General features: G+C 50.1%; 1 protein-coding gene across 5 annotated transcripts; it reads right to left on the bottom strand.

Moving 5' to 3' along the window:
• Positions 1 to 7,001: 7,001 nt before the first annotated feature.
• Positions 7,002 to 14,965, bottom strand: LOC104059369 (leukotriene C4 synthase). 5 transcript variants are annotated; one of them, XM_054079242.1, is made up of 6 exons: positions 10,687 to 12,253; positions 10,465 to 10,539; positions 9,582 to 9,681; positions 8,789 to 8,859; positions 8,478 to 8,559; positions 7,002 to 8,097 (listed from the first exon to the last, which is right to left on the bottom strand). In XM_054079242.1, the coding sequence occupies exons 1-6, from the start codon at positions 10,706 to 10,708 to the stop codon at positions 7,986 to 7,988; spliced, it is 462 nt and encodes a 153-aa protein (XP_053935217.1). In that variant the 5' UTR covers positions 10,709 to 12,253; the 3' UTR covers positions 7,002 to 7,985. The 5 variants fall into 5 exon arrangements, with proteins under 5 accessions (XP_053935217.1, XP_053935218.1, XP_053935220.1 ...); XM_054079243.1 differs by having other exon boundaries at positions 10,696 to 12,252; XM_054079245.1 differs by lacking the exon at positions 10,687 to 12,253 and adding an exon at positions 13,407 to 14,965 and having other exon boundaries at positions 7,282 to 8,097.
• Positions 14,966 to 18,568: the final 3,603 nt, after the last annotated feature.

Genomic DNA, 18,568 nt, shown 5'->3' with positions numbered 1-18,568 from the left:
TAGACGCTATCCATTTGTTCTTCTGCCTCCGTCATAAGCTTCATCCCTCATGTCTCAGCTACAGGCGTCGCATGTTCCCCGCATCCGCATATAATTCAGGATCTTATGGTTAATCTGCAAATGTGATTAACTCTCAACAAGTAGCAGCTGACTTGCTTTATCATCTGAGGTCTGAAAACAGGGAATGCATGGAAGTCTTGTATTAGCAACACTTTGTAGGTTTCTTTGAATGCGTGACCTCCAGTAAAAAGCCCTTCAGAATTCAGTTACAACCCTTCTATCACTACCAATGGCTTTAGAAATAGCCTCTAGCTGTGACACGGACAAATACAAACAAAGCAATGCTATTAAATAGGTATGATGTGTGTTCTGCCATACTGGGTAACGCGGCCACCTTCATTGCCTGCTAATGCAGCCGGTTCATGGCTTTGCTAACGCAGCCTCCCTATCGCTTTCTCTTTGGGCAGTCGAAGAGGCTTTTTGGTTACACTTCACCTTTACTTTCTTCCTTTTCACCTGTTTTTATCTTTATTTGGCAAGGGCTGAGTAGAGCTCACGCTTCCCAGCTTTCCTAAACTGTAGTTCCCTAAGAAGCCAAGCTGGTCTGGAAAACAATTAGAGAGGCTGATAGACACTGCTTTAGTGAAAATCAGATACCCACATCCCTCCCTTTCTCTGAGGCCGCTGCTATACTGCTTGAATCTATCACCCTTCCCTTTATGGCACCGGTTCATCCACAACTTATGATCAGCATCCTTTGACAAAAGGAAACGGAAGAATTGCCTCTGTCCTGTTCCCTCAGTGATCGCATCCTCTCGGCGCTCAGTTTATGCTTTTCTGCCCATTAGTGTAACTCGTGCCTATTACCGTTTCGGTTTTGTAGCGTTATAATGGCAGCAGCTGGCAGAATACCTTTTGTTTTTTACTGATCCAGCTACGTCCCTTGGTGTGAGTGCAGTTCCAGCAGTTGGAAAGCTGTCTTCTACCAGCACGCTTTAGGGAGCTGCGTGCTCTGCCTGACTCCGAGCTAGGTGGGCATGAGTCAGCTCTAACCCAGGAGCCATCTGGCTGCGTAGCGCTGTGCTGAGCTCACCGGGCTGCTCTCAGAGAAGGTTTCTTCACTCAAGCAGAATATTTACAGCTCTTTGGCAGTTCAGCCTTGCGCCTGCCAGGAGAGATGTAGGCAAGTGTCCATTTGCATCCGTTGCAACAAGCCTTCTTGCCTGCATTTCCTTACCACCCTCCCAGAAGGAGAATGAGCTGTAGAGCTGTAAATACTTCACAGTGGGATGACCGAGTCCAGTCTTGGGAGTGTATGCTGCAGTGTCTGCGTCAGGACAGATAACACAGCGCCTGAGCTCTTGTTGTTGTGGCCACTCATGCTCATGAAATGGAGCCTATTTTAGCCGCTCCCCAGCTGCAAGCTCAGAAGCTCTGTTTTCATCCTTACTGACATGAGGATTCCCGACTTCCACCCCTCGCAGGTAGCACTCCTGCAGCTGTTTGGGGTCACCCAGCTTTCTCTTGTTGAGCAGTGCAATGTCAGAGCAGCCCAGCTGACGCATGTGCTGCCGGCACAGATCCTCTGTTATTCTCTCACTCCAGAAGGGCCCTGCAAAGCTTCTTGAGTGCTGACCCTACTTTCGCTCTTCCCACCTAATGTTTACCTTTAGCTCTTAGACCCTGGAAATCCCTGAACACAGAGATGGGCAGAGCATCGGTGAGGGCTGGAGCAGGGCATGCTTTTTCCTAAGCTTTCTTGAGCCTTTGGAGGGAGGGCATTCACAAAGGGCACATGAAGCCCTGTCTGCCTGGTACGTGCTGTGCCTCTGCCCTCACCAGGTGAAAGATAAATTCTCGGTGCTCTCTTATCACTTGCAAGCAGTAATTACTGGGAAATATAAAACTGATGAAGGCGAGGTGGATTGTAACCTTGGAGCGTGGATTTTCCTGTCCTCCTTGTCTTGGCCTGCCAACATATGAAGTGGCACATAGCTTTGTTTTTCCTTGGATTTTACCCCACTACCTATCCCAGGAGCGGTGTTTACTGCACAGGGCTGTGGCCTGTGGTGAAGTAAAGGGATATTTGCCTGCGGGTGAGGGGTGTGCTCTCACAGGGCTGTCTGAAACACCCTGTGCCTCCCTCCACAGCTGGGGCTCGTCTGCAACGGTGTGACATTCAACCCAAACCCAACACTGTCAAACTGCAGGCGTGACATAGGTCAGCCCCAGTCATGCTTTTCACTGCTATCCATCTCAGTCTCTCCAGCTAGTGTCATGGTCACCTACAACCTTCTTTGCCCTAAGAGTGAAACATTCCTTCATAGAATCATAGAATCATAGAATCATAGAATCATAGAATCATAGAATGGTTTGGGTTGGAAGGGACCTTAAAGATCATCCAGTTCCAACCCCCTGCTGTGGGCAGGGACATCCCACTGGATCAGGCTGCCCAAGCCCCATCCAACCTGGCCTTGAACACCTCCAGGGATGGGGCAGCCATGGCTTCTTTGGGAAAACTGTGCCAGTGTCTCACCACCCTCATGGTGAAGAAATTCCTCCTTATGTCTATCTAAATACGCCCCTCTCCAGTTTATACCCGTTCCCCCTCGTCCTATCACCACAAGCCTTTGTAGAAAGCCCCTCCCCAGCTTTCTTGTAGCCCCTTCGGGTACTGGAAGGTCACTATAAGGTCTCCGTGGAGCCTTCTCTTCTCCAGATTTAACAAGCCCAACTCTCTCAGCCTGTCCTCATATGGAAGGTGCTCCAGCCCTCTGATCTAGGTTGCCAAAGGAAGTTGTGATGTCCCTGCCCGGGGCAGGGGGTTGGAACTAGATGATCTTTAAGATCCCTTCCAATTAAAGGTCCCTAAATATTCTGTGATGCTATAATCTTGCTCTGTTACGCACCCCACAGATCTTTGTGTCTGTACATTTACTGGGATTAAGAGGGTTCTGGGTCTTACTGGTTGTAATGGTCTCCTCAGGTTCGGCATTGGATCTACCATTCTACACCACCGTGCTGCTCACAAGCCAGCTCCAAAGCGTTGGTAGAGCGACAGCAAGCCTTCTGCAGACTCAGCACATAAAGCGGGTCACTACCGCAGTTATTTCGGTTACACAACTCCAGCGTGCCTGCCCTTCTTTTTCCCTGCCCTTGAAGTCACTTGAATGTAAACAAATAAAACTAAGACAAAATCAGGATGGGAAAGGAAAGCGGCCCCAGTGCTGGGGTGTACAGCAGCATCCTCTGAGCTCCGGCCGGCTGCTTCCCCAGAGATGGGATCCTGGAGCTGCCGCAGAAATAAAGACCCATTGAGAGTGGCTCAGTCTCATACAGACTGGCTCTAAATTAACATTTGAATTCCCTTGGAGTTTGTTGTCAGATGGGCAGGAGGTGGGTGCTGCTCTCGATCTCTCACAACTGATACACAAAGTTGGCTTTAATAGGTCCTTATTTTTCTGAGGGAAAGAGATGCTCAAACTATGGCCACTTTGTGTTTTCCTTTTTGTTTGGGTTTTTTTTTCCTCCCTCTCTTCCCTTTCTCTTTTACACACCCTTTCCCGGATCAGGCTCAGCCACAGATAGACACGTCTGGGTATTGTTAGCCCAGTCTGACCTACTTCTTTCCCTCCCCTTGGCTCCTTACTATGGAAGCTGGCGCTATGGAAACGGGGGGACATGCCAGTGCCCCAAAGCCAGGGCCACCAGCTGCACCCTCCTCTTCCAGCCCCACTCGCCCTTTTCCTCCCATACACACCCAAAGGAAGCCGGCACTACTGCTTCCGAGGGAAATTCAAGGCTGTGCTCCATCTCTCCCACCAAGCCATGGTGCCAAGGGACTGGGTTGCTCTTCCTCGGGCTTGGGTGCACGGGTGCCTTTTTGCCTCATCTTTTGGGTGCTGGGGGCTGCGTATAAACCCGCTGGTGTCTTCACACCAGACCTGTCCGTGCGACTGTATCCCGCACAGGCCATCACATGATGGGTAGGAAAGCACATGCAGGTGCCCTTGAAGTTTTCAAGATAAAAACAAGCTACAAACGTCTGCAACATGGTACAAAAGCCTTACAGGAACCTGTGTCAACACAGAAATGGGAACACATACACACCGGCTACCCCTGCAGCGGGTGGCATTTGCTTCGTCAGGGCAACAGAGCTGTGTGCTTCCAACCTCACTCGTTTTCTCACGTGGGAACAAGTCCCACCAGCGACAGAGTCTGTCTCACGTGTTCAGCCTCTGCATTTCTTGCCGTAAAAAAAGTTCTCACCGGTTCTGCAGGTTTCCTTTGCTGTCTGCTGCCCTCCCATCCAGCTGGTTGTATCAGAGTGGATTTGCTTTCAAATATCTCACGCCAAACCTTTTCCTCCCTGTTGCTGATAATGAACTGTATAGGGACAAAGCAGAAAGGAGCCTGGGAATCCACAAAGCGCTAGCAGGGGGCTCTTGTGTCCATCGAAAGCTGTCTCTAGGAGATTTCTGTTTGTCTCCAGGACTCCCTCACCTCAACAACTTTAATACCAGCGCCTGGCCCAGCACAGATCAGACCCGAAGCAGAAGGGGTTGTGCACAAATGCTGCCATGGCCACAGCTCTGGCTGCAGGCAGCCTGTGTGGCTGCTGCCCTGGGTGCCTCCTGGGGGGCAGCTGGGATGCTCTGGGTGCCTTTTGGGGTGTTGCTTGGATGTGCTGGCTGCCACTCAAGTTGCAGCTGGGATGCTCAGGATGCAGCCAGGATGCCCTGATCCCTCCTGGAGTACAGCCAGGATGCTTGAGGTGCAGTCAGGATGTGCTGTCTGCCTCTTGGGATGCAGCTGGGATGCTCAGAGTGCAGCTGGGATGCCCTGATCCCTCTCAGGGTGCAGTCAGGATGCCCTGGACCCTCTCAGAATGCAGCCAGGATGCCCTGGGCCCTCTCAGGACAGAGCCAGAATGCTCCGGGTGCAGCCAGGATGTGCTGGCTGCCTCTTGGGATGCAGCTGGGACGCTTGGGATGCAGCTGGCATGCCCTGGTCCCCCTCGGGATGCAGCCGGGATGCCCTGATCCCTCTCGGGGTGCAGCCAGGATGACTGGTCCCTCTCGGGATGCAGCTGGGATGCTCGGGGTGCAGCCGGGATGCCCTGCTCCCTTTCGGGGTGCAGCCGGGATACCCCCTGGGCGCTCGGTGCCCGCCCCTGCTCCCCCGTTCCCCGCTCAGCGGCGCGGCAGCAGCGCCCCCTGCCGGCGGCAGAGCCCTCCCGGCTCCTCCTCGGGCAGCGCGGGGGAAAAGCCCCCGGGTGGGATCTGCGGGGACCGAGCGGCGGCGGCGGCGGCGGCAGCGGCAGCGGCAGCGAGGATCCTCGCCCCCACTGCCGAGGCTCTGGGCTCGGCCGAGCAGAAGCACCGGCGCTGCCCGGCGGGTGCGTTGCGGCTACTGTGGGGCTTCGAGGGTGGTTTTCACACCAGCTGGATGGTGACCCGGGAGCCCTGTCCCCTGGGGTGGCAGCGGTAGACCACATCCCAGCCAGCAGATCTTATCCACTGCATCTCATCCATCATACCTTATACATGCCGTCACATCCTATCCAGTGTATATTATCCATCACATCCCACCCAGTGCATCCCATCCAGCGTACCTTAGCTATCCCATCAAAGCCAGCACATCCAGCGTACCTTCTCCATCCCAGCACATCCCATCCAGCATATCTTATCCATCACATCCCATCCCAGCACACACCCTGCCAGTCCACACCTGGCCCCTCAGCATCCCTACAAGAGGGCAAAGCAGTTTCATCCTGCATTGGTGCTGTGCAGCTGCAGCATTTCCAGTTCGGTAAATCCTGAAACCATCAACTGCATCCTTGAACCACGGACCAGTGCAAAGTGATTTTCATTGATGACAGCTATGAAGCAGCGATGACAGCATCGCTGGCTGGAGGGGAGGAGACCTCACTCTGCTCCAGGCACCTGAAACGACCCCTGTGACAACTGTTTGCAGGGGATGATGTGCCATGCGGCTTTTCCATGGCAGAACTGGAGCCTGGCTGCGCTGCACCAGGATTTGTCATGGTTTTCTGTGCATCAGTGGGAGAAGCCAGCTCGCCACAGCCTCTCTGCTGAATCATTAACTTCCCTCCCCTGAGTCATCCTGCAGCCCTGTCACACAGAGCCCAGGCAAGCAGGGCCGAGGGGGGTAGAGGCTCCAGGCGGATACGGTGGGGTTAGAAAACTGGTTGCAAGGTAAAAAGATGGAGGTGGTGTCTGCAGAACGGTGAGCACTGCCTTGGACTCACCGGAGACAGCAGAGGTTTGACCAGCAGCTGGGGCTGATCCTTCTGTATGAACCCTCCGGGAGGTGACCATGCTGGGAAAAAGGTGAGGACTAAGAATTAACTTCAGGAGGTGGCAGGATGTGTTAATGTAAAAGCCAAGTAAAATCCCACTGGGGGCAGGCAGCGTGTCTCCTCTTCGCCGTCCCCGCTAAGGCACAGCCGGGGTTAATGCTGCTCAGCTTTTTCCCAAGTGCATTACCAAAGCTGCTAGGAAAAAAGTTATTTTGTTGTTATTCATCTTGCTGTGACACTGGGGGATCCTGTGAGGAGAGGGCCTCTCTGCACTGAAAACTTTGCAGAGGTGAGTGGGGTAATTTTTATTTGGATTGAAGCCTTTCCCTGCGGTGTTTGCCAACTTCAGTGTGGCAGCAGGACTCCAAGGCAGGAGAACCTGGAAGGGGAATGGATGAAGGCTTTGCTAGGGGAGCCAGTTTAGAATGCAGGGAAGGAAACAATGCGAAAAATCAATCACTCCTTCAAAAAAAAAAAAAACCATAAACCTCCTGCCTTTTGTTCTTACAGTCTCGATCTGTGAACTGCTGGGAAAGGGAGGGGAGGATAATGAGCTTTAAAATGTGGTTCAACTGGCCCCGTGTTAATGCAGTTATTTTCGCTTTCCGGGTTTGGCATGAAGTCCCCTGTGCTGATGGCATGGAGCACTGCTGGTGTTTCCTGAGCTGTGTCGCCAACGTGAGCGGATCGATGGTCAAAAGCATCAGTGTTTTGAACACTGAGCTCCCCTGAAAATCCAGCCCTTCCTGCCCCAGAGGAGCCGAGCCCAGAGGGGTCCTGAGCAGCAGCCAGACCACCAAGCAGGGACCACTTTTTGGTGCTGAGCCGCTCAAGAGCTTGGACCTCTGAAAATCAGCTTCTTCCTCCCCAGAGCTCTCCTCCCGTGGGATGCAGGGTTGCAGGCTGCGTTGCGCTGCATGGCAGGGAAACCAAGGCAGCTGCCTTGACTCAAAGCCTCGTGTGTTTCTCCTCTGCTCATCGCAGACTCACAAGGAGACACCCAACACAGCAAGCCTGGTGCCTTTTTATTTGTGCACGTTGTCACATGGCAGCATTCAAAGTTATACACGCAATAGTGGTTATGAGTTTGCGCAGTCTAATTTACAGCATCGCCCACGGGCAGTGGCTAATAACCATTACAAGGCGGCTGCTCCTGTTTATCCCTCACCTCTTTTGCCATGTCTCAGCCCACATCTTGTTTCAAACAAATACTTTTCTCAGGTGTGGCCTTTGGAAAACTGGCAGGAACCCATGCTGGGTGTCTGGGCTGAAGGCAGAGCCACCGGAGGAAGGGGAACACGCGGCAGTTCCCTGGGGCAGCTCCCTGGGAAGCTCAGGCTGAGAGGAGTTTGCTACTCTGTGTTTGGTTTTCCTAAGGTTCTCCTTGTTTTGGAACGTCGTTGTTTCAGCATCAGACATGATGGAGCTGCCTGATATGGAGCACCCGGCACCAAGTGTGCCATGGGGGGGGAAAATAGCTCCTGGAGAGCTCAGCAGCTCCTGCTGGTGCTGGGCAGGGAGGGAGGTGTTAAAAACTCGGGTGAGGGTGGATTTATTGCTGGTGCTGTATTGGGTACAGTCAGTCTGTGATGGGCAGGAAGGAGCAGGACTCGAGGGCAAGGACACCGATGAGGGACAGAGGAGCAGGTCACGCTGTGAAAAGCTAGAGGATGTTCAGCCCCACATAGTGAGAGAGGAAGAAACGCAAGATGCCCAGGGCTGACGCTGCGACGAGAACCCAGAGAACTCCGGAGCTAATGTATATTGGGATGAGCCTGGTGGAAGAGAGGGAGACCACGCATCACTGCTCTCATTTGGGAACAATCTCTTCCTCCGCTGAAGGAGGGGAGTGGAAAAGCAGCCCCTGGTTGTTCCCTGTCCCCTGTGTGGGGTCCCATGCCCTGCTCCCACCTTGAAGGAGCGCACACCCACCCGCAAGGGCTCAGGGCAGCTCCAGAGCTTTGCCCCGTATCTGACTCTGGCCCCAGCCCGTACTCATGCCCACATTATGCCCTGGGGAGGTCTCAGCAAGCCTGAGTCATGCAGGGACCACAAAGCAGCCAGAAGAAGTCCTGCGGTTCCCCAAAGAACATTATGTTCTCAAACAGAACCCCTCAGGGTTTCCTACACACTCCAGGCTGGCAGAAGCATTTACCTTTCTGAGGATGATGCCTTGTATCCCATAAAGTAGCAGTAGCGGGCGCAAAGATAGAGCACACCCAAGGCTGCAGCCAGACCTGCAGTTGAGAGAGATCACAATGATGGTCTCCAAAGGCTTTGCTGAACTACTTTGAAGGAGGTACCCCAAGGTGAAGGAAGAGAGGCTTTGTGTCCTCTGGCTCTACCCTCCCAATAGAGACAGAATTACTGCTGATCTATTGTTTGGAAGGTGAGCAGGAGCTGAGAACTGAGCCAGCACTCAGAGGAACAGATGCAGTGGCAAACCAGGTAAGGCACTATTCTCACCTTGATGGAAGAAGAGTCCAGCCTGCCACAGAATTGCCAGGAAAATGGGAAAATACTCGGAGGAATTCACCCTGGCAGGAAAGAGGAAGGTCATAAACAAGGGAAAGGAGGAAGATCTTCCTTTTTCCCTTCCCCTGGTATTTCCCAGGGGCTGTTGCTTGTTAGAGCTGATGTCACCATGAAAAGACTCCAAGGCTTGCACTTTTCCCTGCAGTTCTCATCCCACCTTTATTCACAGGAATGAAATAGTGAAAGGAACAGAGTCTCCAGGGCACAAGAAATTGGGTAAAAGATGCTTTTGTCCAGTGCCCAGCTAAAGCAGAGTGGAAGCTCCCTCCCTCTCTGCTTCCCTCCCCTCTGCAGCCCAAGCACAGAAGCCACGGTAGAGCTGCCGGACGGTGGCTGCCCCCAGTCCAGCCCCGGCTGTGACCTCTCTGGGAGCTTGTCCTTCCCAGTGAGGAGGGTTCAGAGCAGGGATGAAGTTGCCTGAGGCTTTGACACTGCTTGACCAAAACCAGCCTAAGACTCGGGCACTCACAACTTTGTCTTTAGCAGCCCTACGCTCTACAAAAGATATTCCCATGTAGTTTCTGTCAGCAATGATTGGAGCGTTTAGGACTCACGAGCCAACACAATCCAAATCTCAACTCTTAAATCTACTAAATTAATCCCAAGGGAGGTGTATAACTGCTGAATTACTCTGCGAGTCCCAAGAAATAAATGGCAAAGCAGGGGAGGGGCAGTGCTGTTGGATTTGAGGTCTGGAACATATCTTATATGAAGAGTTTCTTACTGTGCTCGAAAAACCCTCTCAAATTCAGGTGGGCCTGAGGTCTTTGGAGGAGAAATTCCATACGCCCTCCTGGCGTAGATCACCTGGAGGAAGAAGTAGGCTGCAGCACAAGAGAGAAAAGTAGCAATGGTCAGTCGGGGCTGGGCACGGTGGAGTCAGGAGGCCAGAGGGAGATGCAGAAGTTCTGCTGACTCCTCCGAACCTTGCAGCCCTGCACAGCGGAGAAAGCTGGATGAAAATCCCAGATACATTTCAGACAAGGAAAAGCAATGACCCAGAGCAGCAGTATGCAGTCACGCAGCACCAGTGGATATCTGCCTTCTCTCTTGCATAATTAACAGATAATCTATCTTCTATAGAAACCGTTAAGTTCAGATGCACTTTGTTACAATCAGTTTTAGGGGTTTTCTCAGTCTTTAATTTTTTCCCTTTCTAAATCTTGATAAGTGAGTAGGGAGGGAACTGATGCCGCAGATGAGCCACTCAGACTGAATTAAATTGTCATGCAATGTAGAACTCCGTCTGGGAGACATCCTGCATGACCTGCCACAGCCTGTTCTTTCACCTTTCCCCATTGCAATGCTCTTTGTATGCTAACATCTACCGGAACTGCTGTAAATCCATTTTTATTTTTTTTCAAAGAAAGAAATGGTATGTGTTTGCAGAGGAGATCTACCAAGAAGTTTCTGAACTGAGGAGGTAGGTCAGCTCAGAGGAAGGTGCTTCCCAGGTGCTTGTTTTGTTGAATACATTTCAAAACCCAGGCAAGGTATCAGTCTGTTTATTGAAAAGCAGGGAAGTGTGAGGGCGACAGCAGGAATGAAATATGGAAGTGAAAGAAAATCAGTGGAGGTGCAGGAGACCGATCCATCAGTGGTCCTACCTTGCTCCAGGACTCCCAGGACTGTCACGGCAGCCAGCAGATGAATCTGATCCAACATATTGACTCTTTGAGACCCTAGAAAACCCGATTTCTCGATCAGAAGCTCCTCTGGCCAGGTTTAGTCCTTGTTGATGTGGTAGTTGGTGGCATAGGTTTGCTCTAATTAAACAGGGAAGATTTGTATGTGGTGCTTAAACCAGGAGGAGTCTGGTTTATTCTTACTATACGCACCCTGGAAATACATATTCGCAGAGACAAGTCTAATGGAGCATTTCCGTTCCCAGCCTCCCTTTTCCAGGAATGAGGTATGACTAACTGGGAAAGCCAGCAGAGAGCCAACACGTGAGAGATAAGACAGGAGAAGTGGGAGATGGAGGGGGAACAAATCTCAACAGCCCAGCAATTCACTCCCCCAGGGAGATCTGGTTTAAAAATATTCCTAAAGAAGGCTGAGGCATGTCCCTCTTGCTGACGTTGCCTGAGAAACCGCAGCCTTGCTTGGGCTGTTCTGCCCTGCCTGAGCCCCAGGACAGGCAGCGCTTCATGGTACACATCGCCCTGGAAAGCGCGCACTGGGCTCAGAACACAACTTGCAGCCACAACACCATTGAATAAAGAAAGTCCTTGAGTGAAAAAGCCAGGGCGATGGTAAGACAGGATGCGATAAAGTATAAAAGGTGGAGATCTGCCTTGCACGGTGATACTTGATTTGGAGATAGGTCCTGCAGAACGGCTGCCAGAGGGTTTCATCCCTCATACTGGAAAGGCCGGGAGCTGTGCATTCAGCCTTCTGAGCAATCCCTGGCCAAATTAGCTCTCATTTTAAACACCGGAGAGAATTCTGTGTGGGTAAAAACCTGCAGCATTCATTGGGATATAGCAAAAAAACCGATGTTTTCATATGTCAGCAGAGACCCACTCGGCTAATTTCTGTCTAACAGCGGAAAGCTGGCGCAGCTGCGAGCTGCTGAGTCTGCCGGCTTTGTTTCCTTCCTCTCCCTTCTGTCAAAGACTTTTCCCTTCAGACCAGGGAAAAACAAAAGTGAGTTAAGACAAAGTGATCGTTAAACATCACTATCATAGAAAATAAATAGATTAAAGCAGTTTACAGAAATTATGTTGTATGCCTGATGTCCTTGGTAGACTTTCTCATAAGCAATAAGCTGGTTCCAGTTTTCTGCCTCTCTATATGGGATAAAAGCACCTGGAGAGGCTGTAACAATGTCCTAGCTTAGTATTTCTCTGAATATCAAATACAGACACCACCAGTTTTCAAGCACCAGCTGGAAGATTAATTCTTTCATCTCAGAATTGATCCTTTTTCATTCCAGTGACTGTTTAGAAATACCAGGAACATTGTGTCTTGTTTTCTCCCACTGAGCTGTCAAAGAAATTAAGACTTTCCTGTGTCAACTCAAAAGGGTAAAGGTCTTGTGGTGCTTAATGGCGTTTTATTTCCCTCTGCTCCTGTTTGATTACAGCAAAGAAAATACAAAGCAAAACAACTAAACAAAAGAGATCTGAGCTCACATCTCTGTTGGATGACAGCGCAGCATAACCTGCATCAAAATCATCAAATATGTGTCAGGAGACCTGGGTCAGGAGGAGCCGTGGAGGCTGCCATGGAGCACTCCCACTCCTCAGATCATCATGATGCAAAATACTTCTAGTATCATCTAGCGTAGTCTAAATATAATAAAGGCTAGTAGAAACATGAATGAATAAACAAGCACAGATGTCTCTCCCCTCCCCCTCTCTTCCCTATAAGCCTAATTTTTCAAGCTGTCTTTACCTATTGAAGGGCACAATATTTTTCTCGTCCTTGTTTGTCACCATCAGAACTCACCTTCTTTTCTGTTCTCACTCAGTGTTTGCAAGTAGCAGACACAAGTATCCTCCTCCCAGCTCCAAATGCCCTTCAATGGCTGTCACTAGTGGCCAACTTCAGGGACCCGCGGCCACGGTGACCACCAGCATCCCTGGGCAGGGATGCCACGGCAGGCTGTGGCCAGCAGACTCGGTTCCCCTTGCCCCACCTCAACCTCCACCACCCTCCTGCTGTTTGCACCCAGCTTAATGACTACGCAACGATGTGGTGACTCATATCACACCATCAATCAGACGGGAAACCCTCTTATCTGCCTGCTTGCAGACAGCTCGATAAGCCCAGCTGGCTGCACGGCCACCGTGTCCCTGGGCGCTGCAGAAGGAGAGAGGCAGGAGGGGCAGCAGGTTGGGGAGATGGGGACAAGGCATCACCACTATCATCATCCTTCTGCAATGACACTGGAATAAGCATATCTCACCCTCCAAGACAGACACGGCCTAAGCAAGGACAAGTTTTGCATTCCCAGGCTCACCTTGGGGTGGATTTGCTGAGCGGGAGCTAATGAAATGCTGTCCCCTGCTCCTCAGCGTGTACTCTGCTTTCCAGGTTACCCGGTGTGAGCGTGGCCCTGTATCGCGGGGCAGTTGGGTCTGGCACAGTCCGGACTCCTTGCACCTCCCACCGAGTCATCGCCAGAAGCTTTCCTTTGTGCCCACGCTCGCCACCTCCTCCTGCAGCCTGGAACCCCTTCTGCCTGCGAGTTTTCACTAGAGGGCTGCACTGCGAGCTGGATTGCAACACCAGTTGCAATAAAAATAGTCTTGGGAAGAAAAGAAAGCAACACAAAAGGCTCGGAGGAGTTTTCAACGGCCACGGAGTCTGCAGTGTCTATTACTCCCCAGGAGCAGCGGGGCAAGGAGGTGCCAGCAGAGCGGAATCCAGCAGCATAGGAGGCAATACCATCCCCCCAGAAATGAGAGTACAATGGGCCAAGAGCTTTCTTTTGGTTGAAGAGGGAATATTTTGCAGCTCAGCGCCTCACCCTTCAGCTGTGAAGCACAGAGGCGCCTTGTCCTTCCAGACATATTGTAAGAATATGGAAGAATTGTCTAACCTTGTTGGTGCTTTTGCTTCCTTTCCCTTTGAATTCTTTCACAGCCACCGAGAACATCCGAACCCGTGACCACGGAACTGCTTGTAGGAACTGTGAGTGTCTTTCTAACAGCCACATGGGGGGAAAAAAAGGAGAGGATTTTTTTGTTCAAAAGAATTTAAAGCCACACAGAAGAAAAAGAGGGTTTTTTAGTTCAAGAAAATGAAAGAGAGCTCAGCGCTGAGCACCTCGGTCTGTTCAGCTAACAGCTCCCTCAGGCTGGGCCAGCAACACGCTGTCCCGACTGCCTGCGGAGACTTCTGCTAAAGCAGACCAATGTGTGTTGAGATTTTCCCGGAATTCTTGGATTTTGCAGCTATCAGCGGAAGGATGGGCTAAAAACAAGGCAAGAAGAGGCCAATTCATGATTTCATCCCTTAAGAAGACTCCTGTGTCCACGTGTGGCAGCAGGGACAGCAGCAGGCAGGTTCTGCTCTGTGGTTCCCATCGGGGCTCCCAGCAAGACATAAGCTGGCTCAAATTTCCTGAGTGTTTTGAAATGTGTCCCGAGTTCTGTGTTTTGCAATAACCGTAAAAACTATGCATGACAAGAATTACCATGTCTTCCTCAAATGTGCATCTGTTCAGAGGCTCCGCCTTCCAGAGGAGCAGGTGGCTGTTTCGTCAGCCGCATCCAAGCTGGTATTCCATGAAACATCCCTTGGAGTACAGACTCAGTATATAATGGAGATGTGTGTTAGCCTGTTCATCGAGGTGGATTTTGTAGACTCATAGAACAGTTTGGGTTGGAAGGGACCTTAAAGATCATCCGGTTTCACCCCCCGTGTGATGGGCAGGGACACGTCCCACTGGATCAGGCTGCTCAAATCTCTTCCATGCCGGCCTTGAACACCTCCAGGGATGGGGCAGCCACAACCTCCCCCTATCTGTGGCGTGTCAAAGAGGTCACGTAAATCATAGAATCATAGAATTACAGAACCATACAATGGTTTGGGTTGGAAGGTACCATGAAGGTCATCCAATCCAACCTCCTGCAGTGAGCAAGGACATCTTCAACTCGATCAGGCTGCTCAGAGCCTCTTCAACCTGGCCTTGAATGTTTCCAGGGACAAGGCACCCACCCCACCCCGAGCAACCTGGGAAGGGTTTCACTACCCTCAGCGTAAAAAAATTTCTTCCTAACCCAATCTTCTTTGTGCTGCTTTGACCCTTTGTGTGAATGCCACTGTGTGGAGCAGGACCATGGCCAATCGCTGCTATCGGCAGCGCCCCTCGTCTCAGTAAAGGCAAAGAGCTACACTTTAAAGATAAAACTGGGAAGACAGGCAAAGTCATTCTCTAAAAAGCAAGATGAAAAGCCGAGGCTTTGGGAAACTACATCAATGAGTATAGGATGCTCATTTAACCAGGGATAATTTGGAGGGGCTCTTTAAAGCTTTTTTTCTGCAGGAGTTTGATGAGCGTCGCCTGCATGCGTCTGGCTAGAGGGCACATCGGTATATAAGCAAGGCCAAAATTCTTCCCTTAACCCACCACCAAAAGGCACTGATACACACAAATGAATAACACCCCTTCTTTTACAGTCAACATCTGTTAAAAATATTAAAACAGGCAAATTAAATCCCTCTCTTGTCCTGCCTTGTTTTGCCGGTTTTCCTACTCTCTTTTCAGAATGTCAGAAAAGCAAATAAGCAAAAAAAGAACAGCGCAACAAGGCAACTGCACTTCTGGCTAGCTCGAAGAAGCATGAATCTCTGGAGCAATAAGTGCATATGGCAGGGAGGGGGAGGATTTCCCTCTGCAGAGGGAAAAACAAGCCTTTCAAACATCTTTTGTTAACACACACTTAGTATTATCCTGCGATGATGCAGGGAAATTTTGCGAGGCTACAGGGAGAACTGAAATACATCAAAGGCTGAAGAGTGGTCATAGACCACAGCTTCCCTTTCCCTAAACTACAGGGGTGGAGAAATAGAGGCATTTAGCTTTTTTACCTTGTTTGGACTAGAAAGCTGGATGCTGGCCAGCCCTACCAGTTATGAGACAGAGCTGGGCAGGGCATTGGGGAGGGGCTGAGTGAGGGAACATCTACGGAGACATTTTTTAGGGAGGAGATTGGCATTCCTGATCAGTGTCCTGTGAAGGGAAGACCTTTGGCTTGCCATGGACAGGGCCAGAGGGAAGGGGATTTGCCTGAACGGAGAGGTATTGCTGTGTAGGATCATACCTGCAGGGATGGGGCAGTCAGGAGGGCAATGGCCCCCCTGCCGTTATGGTGACTTTTCACACCAAAGTCCTCTCCCACATGGGATTAATGGAAAGGAGGAGTTCTGGGGAGAAAGGGAGGTGGCCTGAGGGGAGATCTGTGGGAGTGGAGTGTGTTGCAGACAGAGATGCAGGCTGGGCCAGCTCTGCAAGCGGGGACCACACTGCTGGCAAGATGTGTGGGCTGCAGAGAACTTCTGCACCAAACCCCCCCTGGTTTGTTGAGGGCTGCATTTAACCTCAAGTCCTCGCGATGTTTTTTTTTTCCATGGTCACCTGTGCCCAGCCATTTGTCTCAACCCTGAGCTTGGCTTCCCTCCTCACCATGGGCTTGCACGGCCATCTCTGGGCTCTGTCTATCCTGGTGACCCAGCTGCTCTCCTTGCTTGGCACTGTGGGGCTGCACCTGGTGGGACCCACGTCCTGCTGAACATCTTGCCCTTTGTCACCTCATCCATCGCCCTAAGCCACTGCCGAGCCAGATGAACACAGAGGGTGAGACCACGAAGTCTCCAGCCATCACCATGGGACAAGGGACAAGGCCCGCAGAGGAGCTCATGCGAGGGCAGAAGGCACTGGAGGCGGCACAGCCGGATGCGTAAGGAGGGATGGATATTTCTGTAAAGCTCCTCTGCTATCAGTGCTGTTAGAAGGTTTTGAAATGCTCCACGCTGCACAGGACTGGGATGCTGCCTAATAACTTTGCATATCTTGATGGCATTAGGCAAATTCTCAATGCCCAAGCCAGTGCTCAATGTCTCCTGGCCACCCAAGCTTTGTCTGCATGACTGGAGAAGGCTGTTATCTGGGTTCTGGTGTAGGGCTGAACACAGCACACAGGAGTTTGGTCTCTGTATTTGAAAGCCCTGACATTAATGCTGGTCACTGCAGTTTTACATTGTGATTAAGTCCTTTTGTTTAGCAATTGCAGAGATCCTGAACTGATGCTACACCCTGTACAGTTTCAGGGACTCCGTTTAACAGTTTGTGTACTTTACTCACTGTCTTGGTCTTCTCATCCTGAATACCTCTCTTAAATTTTTGGCTGTTGCTATAGTTCTGCAAATACCAAAGAGTAATTTGCCCTGCCCTTTGAGAGAACAAAAGAGCTCTGGTATCTGTGTGACAACTGAGCTTTTGACAGCAGGAAAAATAGCACTAGAAATTAAAAAGAAAAGCAGATTACACAAGAAAGGGATTTAAGGGAGCTCAGTCTCAAATTCCTGCAGTTGTCCAAGAGGAGCATTGCTGTCTCACAACCTATTTAAAAGATCTGTCACTAAGCCAAGTGCTACAGAGAGAGAATTAGCAATAACCCATATGACTGCTCACCATTTGCTGATATAATCCAATACTATAAAGATATTGTTGGGGCCGAGGCAGCCAAACAGGATTTTAACTCATTGACATCACCAAATCAGTAATTGCTCGCCGTTTATAACTGCCTGTCTGCCAGACTTTCTTGTGCAGGCAAGACTAGAGGCGGTAGTCATGAAGCAACCAAAGAGCTTCTGGGACTGCCACTCAAGCAAGAAAAATCCCTTCTGAGCCCGTTACCTCTAGCAGTAGAAGATGGGCAAAAGAGGTGGGACTTCGGCTTGAACCAGCGTTTGGAAAAGCGTTATCTGGAGGAGAACTGGATGCTCCCCTGCCAGGGCACCTACTGCACTCTGCCCGTAAGGATCAGCCTCACCCTGTGTATAAGAAATGCCAACACACTATGCTGCAAGGAAAAATCTTTTGTTTTGCCTGATAACTAGCAGGGTGGATTTCAAGCAAACAATAGGGTCTTACTGAGTTATTCTTCATTCAAGATTGATGGGAGGTTTTATTAGGACACTACTAGCTTCTACAATTCTAATTCCTGTCAGAGAAGGATGTGGCTATTCAGGGATATATAATCTTCTCTGTGGGGACAGGACTTATCAGAAGCCAGTGTTTAGGTTATTACTAAAGCAAACAGAAAAATCTCTGCTTATAATTTCCAGTGGTTCAATATTTACAATAGATTAACATGGGCAGCCGTTACCTGCAGAACGCTTCTTTCTTCTCCAGTGAAAATGAGTTCAAATTCCTCTCAAAGTCCTTTAATGATCAGCCCTTTCGGTATTTAACATTTCTCGTATCAGTGATCTTCTTAACCCTAAACACAGAGTCTCTTAGAAAGAGGTTTCATGTTGAATTTAATTTGAGGATTTTTCTGCGTTTGCCTCAGATCTACTTCTTTCTGTTCATGAAGGGAGGAGGATCCCTCTGGTTCTTTTTGCTGCCTTGTAAAATGGTATCAGAAAGTCTATCTAGGTTCACAGCACGCTTGCAGCTCAGCCCACTTGTGCTTTGGGTAGGGGTTGTCCAGCGGGAGCAAAAGGGAAGATCCCTGTCACTGAGTCGAAGGAGAGATTAAAAAGGTACCCATTGACAGGACAAAGTCTTAGATTAAAATGTCCCAGAATAACAACGGAAGCCAATGATGTGCTTTTACAAAGCAAGTCAGTTCCACATACAGACACGTGCGGAAAAGAGAGTCTGATGGGGGAAATATTTAGAATAAATGAAAGGAATGGACTGGAAATGTAAAACCAAAATAGTTACCTTGTCTGATACACACTGGATAGTTACAACCCACGGTTTCTATGCAGGTAAATGAGGGGGCAACTTAACTGCAAACCTGTTCATGTCAGTGGGATTATAGAATTCAAGCTCGCTCTTAGCCTGGTTTCTTGATTGTAAACTGAAATACCATATTTTTGGCTGGAATTTGTGTTTGAGAACAACAACATTCCCTGAAGCACAGCTGATCATTTTTATTCTTAATCAGACCTCTCTCTTCATTCCTCCTCATTCTTTTCAGTTTCCATTCAGCTTGGTAGCGGCTTGCCTTTATAATTTAATCTACA

Source organism: Cuculus canorus, chromosome 14 (assembly GCF_017976375.1).
Source record: "Cuculus canorus isolate bCucCan1 chromosome 14, bCucCan1.pri, whole genome shotgun sequence".
Taxonomy (NCBI): domain Eukaryota; kingdom Metazoa; phylum Chordata; class Aves; order Cuculiformes; family Cuculidae; genus Cuculus; species Cuculus canorus.
Note: the sequence above shows the minus strand (reverse complement) of the source record. Positions and strands in the feature narration are given on the sequence as shown.

Excerpts from the sequence above, each read along its gene's own strand:
- LOC104059369 (XM_054079242.1), bottom strand. The coding sequence starts at position 10,708 with ATGTATTTCCAGGGTGCGTATA. Across the intron at positions 9,682-10,464 it reads CCTGGGAGTCCTGGAGCAAG|CCTACTTCTTCCTCCAGGTG; the intron begins GTAGGACCACTG and ends CTTGTGCTGCAG. Across the intron at positions 8,098-8,477 it reads AAGGCATCATCCTCAGAAAG|GCTCATCCCAATATACATTA; the intron begins GTAAATGCTTCT and ends CTCTTCCACCAG.